The 2745-nt window shown below is 43.8% G+C and overlaps 1 protein-coding gene across 1 annotated transcript; it reads right to left on the reverse strand.

Annotated features, from left to right (window-relative positions):
* Window positions 1-967: 967 nt before the first annotated feature.
* LOC542720 (pathogenesis related protein5) lies at window positions 968-1938 on the reverse strand. Its single transcript, NM_001112232.2, has one exon. It carries the CDS (start codon window positions 1858-1860, stop codon window positions 1336-1338), a length of 525 nt encoding a protein of 174 aa, NP_001105702.2. The 5' UTR covers window positions 1861-1938; the 3' UTR covers window positions 968-1335.
* Between the last annotated feature and the right edge of the window lie 807 nt (window positions 1939-2745).

The raw sequence follows: 2745 nt of genomic DNA on the forward strand, positions 1-2745 counted from the left end.
GCATAAATAGATGATGTTTATAAACTTCCTTTACAACAATTTCAACAAGTAAGCCCGAAGAGCTTGACTGAAGGTGCATTGTATGGCATAGTTGAGGACCTGTGCACATTCATATTGAAAGAGGTCATTCCCGTAGAAGGGAAATATCATGATGCTTCCGGAACATTAGCTTTGCCAGAGTTTAGAATACTAACAGAAATTAGTAGACTATCTCTTAGCCGAGATAGTTATTAGAGCTTAAGTGAAAACTTTGATGTATATAATGTGTGATGCATACATGGTTGTAAACAAGACTTTGATGTATATAAATGTATTATAGAATTTAATTCAATGTTGCTTTTAATATCAATACTACATGTTTATCAATATCAATATATATATATATGTTTGTGTGTGTAAATATATATAAATTTCAGTACTGATTGAAAATTTAAAAAAAGGCGGGAAAACTTCCACTGGCGGTTTTATTAAGAAAACCGCCAGTGGAAATGCTATTTCCACTTGTGGTTTGCTTAAAAAACCGTCAGTGGAAATTATATTTTCACTGGCGGTTCTAGAATAACCACCAGTGGAAATGGCGATATCCACTGGCCCCTAGAACTGGCGGCACTGAAAAACGCCAGTGCAAACAGCTCTAGAACCGCCACTATAGAGTCTCTGTGTACTAGTGAAATAATCTAAGCTCGGCTAGGGAGGATCAATGGACGATGCTTCTGTAGTCGATGTCGCATTTGATGTCGTGATGACACCGTCCAAGGCGTCAGTGTTGTGTGTGGCGGGCGATGAGATGGTGTTGTGCGTGACGGCGACCAATTCAGAAAGAGCCCATGCGCTGCCACATTGATTTACTTGATTTACTTGATGCGCCAAAATACGTCGTCCGTCGGCGAAACTTCACGCGCTAGCAAAAATGAATAGTATGTGTTGGTAGTTGAGATTTTACAAGTCATTATCTATATTTGCTGAGTTTGTTGGATACACCCACCATTAGAAACTTATATATCTTTTTTACAGCTTTCAATACTCTAAATTTAGCTAGAATTTATATCTAGTCTCTTGGTGCTCTTAAGCGAAATGATTGCTAGATATACAACCAAAATGATACGGCGATGTCGTGTATATGTATGACACGAGTCATATTTGTTTATTCTTATTAATATTTGGTACGAAGCACGCACACAAATCCAGCTACGTAGGTACGACGTATACGCGCGTACATACAAATGCGTGCACGTGTAATGCACGCTTATATATTATTGTGCAAATCCAAATCAGAATTATTCCTGCAAAATCCAAATCACTAGCCCATGCAAATGCAGAGCCTATTCCGGCCGATCACGGGCAGAAGGTGACTTGGTAGTTGCTGTTGCCGCCACATGCATGGGTCTTCATGTCGGGGGGGTTGTGGTACGCGTCGGGGCATCCAGGGTCCGTGCACACCAGCCGCACGCCGGTGCTGCAGGAGAAGGCCATGGCGAGGTTGTAGCCGTCGATGACCGAGATGTCGTAGAAGTCCTGGCTGCCGCCGATGGTGAACTCGGCCAGCGTCAGCGGCGGCTGCCCCGACAGCGTGCAGGCCAGCGCGCCGCCGCAGTCGCCTGTCTGGCAGCTCCCGCTGTTGCCGTTGAAGGAGCAGCCGGTGCGGCCCCACACGCGGCCGGAGCTGGTGCCAGCCGGCACGTTGACGGTCCACGTCCCGCCCGGGTTCAGCTGCGTGCCCCCGCCCACCGGGGTGGCCGCGGGCCACACGGTGAACCCGCAGTTGTTGGTGATGGTGAAGGTGGCGGCGTTGGCGCTCATGCCAGCCAAGGCGGCGGCCAGGAGCAGCAGGAGGACCGAGGACGAGGAGGCGGCGGCCATTGTTGGTGCTCTGCCTTGTTTCTTGTGGAGAGCAAGCAATACTCGAGCTATAGAGCTAGGCTACTCACTCTTGCTGCTGGCAAGGTTGAGCGCAATGCGTGTGCTTTTATAGTCGGTGATACGGTGGCGCGCGTCTAGCAGGATAAGGTTGCCATGCATGCCATCAGTTAATTGTGTGGTAAAGCCTATTTTCTTTGACTGGGTTGAGGAGCTAACAGTGGAAGACCTTGCATATATGGCGCAGAAATCTGCTCAAGCATCTAGATGTGCAGAAAAATCCATCCTCTTTGACGACGAAGGCAACACACATTAGTAATGCAAGACATTGCTTGCTTGTTCGATGAGGCCTAGCTTGCCTGAAAACTTGTGTACGTACTAATACTACCATGATGCATATATGACCAAAAAACACAGGAAATTAAGGATGGATAATTTATTTTCTCGGGAAATTTGTTAAAGATGGATAATCCTTTTAGTTTAAAATAATTTAATATTATATATATTATTGGTCAAAGTTTAAATAGTTTAATTTTGAACAAACTCAAAACGACTAAATCATATGGACATAAGAAGTACACTGATTATTAAGACCCTGTTCGGAATAGCTACAGCTCCAGCTCCACAAAAATTGGTGAAGTTGATGTAGTATGTTATTAAGTGCTCCAGAAAATCGTGCTGATAAAGCTCATGTAAGCCTTTACAAGACATTTATATGAGTCATTTTATTTATTATTTAGATTAAAAAATAATTTAAAAATTATGTAAATTAATATTATAAACTACACCATTGGAGCTGGAATCTAGAGCCATCCTCAAAACCCTCTAAATTGTGTCATGGTGCAACAAATTAGTTATTAAATCAGTGCATATACATGTGGCTCCAAG

The sequence above is a fragment of the Zea mays genome, chromosome 1 (genome assembly GCF_902167145.1).
Source record: "Zea mays cultivar B73 chromosome 1, Zm-B73-REFERENCE-NAM-5.0, whole genome shotgun sequence".
In the NCBI taxonomy this organism is placed as follows: Eukaryota; Viridiplantae; Streptophyta; class Magnoliopsida; order Poales; family Poaceae; genus Zea; species Zea mays.